Below are 2,000 nucleotides of genomic sequence, written 5' to 3' on the forward strand. Positions count from 1 at the left end.
ATATATATATATATATATATATATATATCAGAGAGAGTTTCATATTCTGTTTCATCGCCGTTGTCTAGATTTCCAGTCATCCGTCCGTCTCATTTTAAAGTGGAGTTTTTCCTCTCTGACGTCGCAACGAGAAAAACCTGTGACACACTACTCATAAGGCTGATACTTATCGGTNGTTGTCTAGATTTCCAGTCACAAATCCGTCTCATTTTAAAGTGGAGTTTTTCCTCTCTGACGTCGCAACGAGAAAAACCTGTGACACTACTCATAAGGCTGATCAAAACTTATCGGTAGCCCAGCGCCGGTTTTCAATTTTATTGAAGATTATCGGGTAGGCAAAATTCTGGCTTTCCATCAACCCCATTTCCTAGTTGAGCACCAATTTATGCGTAGGAAGAGTCATACGAGAGTAGTTCCTTAGTTCAGGTTCGAGATCAGCACTGCACTCACTGAGAACTGTCTAAACATTTGCATATGCGACCTCATGCATTCATATAAACCCTTCCTCGATTATAGTCTGGTCACCGTATACTAATCTATTGGCATTCGTGTGCAGTCCACTTGCTATTCGATCTGTGTTTGTTTATTCCGAACTGAGTAGATCCTGTCGATACGTTTGACTTTTGAATGTCTCCTACCCACCTGGTGGAGACAAAAAGCTGGAGTTCCTGACTAACACTGTTCCCGTTATTTATTCTCTTCGAGCTGTTGGCTCCGTTTCATTTTACTGGTATGCCCCGCGTCCCTTACCTATCTAAATATTTCAGTGTGTGTTTTCAACTACGTGATTCTGTGATGTATGCATTGGAATGCTTCTTAGTTCGTGCGATCGTAATCTTGTTGCAATCTTTATAATACTGTATTTTTGCTCGACTTATCTCGTCTTTCGTCCGTTTTAGAATGACGCCAAAGATTTTGAATATCGTTATCTGATCGTCGAATCGGATGGTGGTTTTTCAAAAAAGCAAGTGATTGTCCGTCCTGCCGAACTAGTGCCCGGTGTCTCCTGATATCCGTAATTCACAGATGAACGTGCGCTTACTTACTTGAGCTGTAGAAATACATATTTTTGACAAGCTCTCACCACAATTGTCTCGGGACAGTTATGTTCCATTACCGGAAATGGATAAGTTAGCTATTTCTTGCACAGAGTGATGGTGCTGGAACGCGTCATTTTCCACTTCGACCACCCCATGGTGGGAAAAATAGTTGCAATCAGACTGTCACTATTCTGTTGAGCTTTACTACATAAAGACCCAAATTAGGTTTAGAAGTATGAGTTTGTAAGAATTGCGGTTTCTACTACGGCAGTGAAGCATTGGTGTTGAACGCTGATGTCATGCTGTCGATGATGATGACCTATTCGTACTATGTAGCATGAACATTGCTACCGTCCTACACTGGAGAAGTTTATGTCCTTGAGGTGTCTTTTTGGCTGTAAAAATTCATAACCGAATAGACACGCATACCCATCTGAGTACACAGACCAGTTTGTCAAGGACAAAGTATACAATGTCTCGGTGCGATCCATACTGCTTCGTGGATCAGAAACATGGCTTCTAAGTACAGAGGACATACGAAAGCTATCATTGCTTGACCGATGCTTCAGTGTCTCTGAAGCGTTGGCCGGATTTGATGGGAACATCGTATAACAATGCTGACGTAGGCCAGATGACTTTGGGAATGGGAAAACCCCTACGATGGATGTTTCGTAATTTACTATGGTTATTGCATGTACTCCGTATGCCAGAGAACCGTCTGCCTCGCAGAGCCCTTCGCTCACCCCTGTGCCGAGAAGCGAAAAATCTATGGCATGGCAACAAGGTATGAAAACACTAACCAGCAAATTGAGCTGGGTCGACATCTGCCCTCTCCATGAATAGGGACTCCGAGACTTAACTCACTAATGGTTACCAACATAGGCGCACATGACTCAATCACGCAGTCGGTGGCCCTCATGCATCAAAGCTATCGCCCTCACTGCGTAGTCCCCCCCCCCC

The 2,000-nt window shown here is 43.4% G+C and overlaps 2 protein-coding genes across 2 annotated transcripts in view; one reads left to right on the plus strand and one right to left on the minus strand.

Moving 5' to 3' along the window:
- T265_14747 (hypothetical protein) overlaps positions 1 to 1,079 on the plus strand; it is a gene marked incomplete at both ends in the record, with an annotated part of 12,870 nt that extends 11,791 nt beyond the window's left edge. The window contains one exon of the mRNA XM_009175058.1: positions 900 to 1,079. Coding sequence (XP_009173322.1) covers positions 900 to 1,010 — 111 coding nt within the window. The remainder of the gene's footprint in view (positions 1 to 899) is intronic.
- The window catches only part of T265_09061 (hypothetical protein), a gene marked incomplete at both ends in the record, with an annotated part of 85,204 nt that overhangs the window by 14,951 nt on the left and 68,253 nt on the right, over positions 1 to 2,000 (minus strand). The gene's annotated exons all lie outside the window — the stretch shown is intronic.

Source organism: Opisthorchis viverrini (genome assembly GCF_000715545.1).
Source record: "Opisthorchis viverrini unplaced genomic scaffold opera_v5_252, whole genome shotgun sequence".
Lineage (NCBI taxonomy): Eukaryota > Metazoa > Platyhelminthes > Trematoda > Opisthorchiida > Opisthorchiidae > Opisthorchis > Opisthorchis viverrini.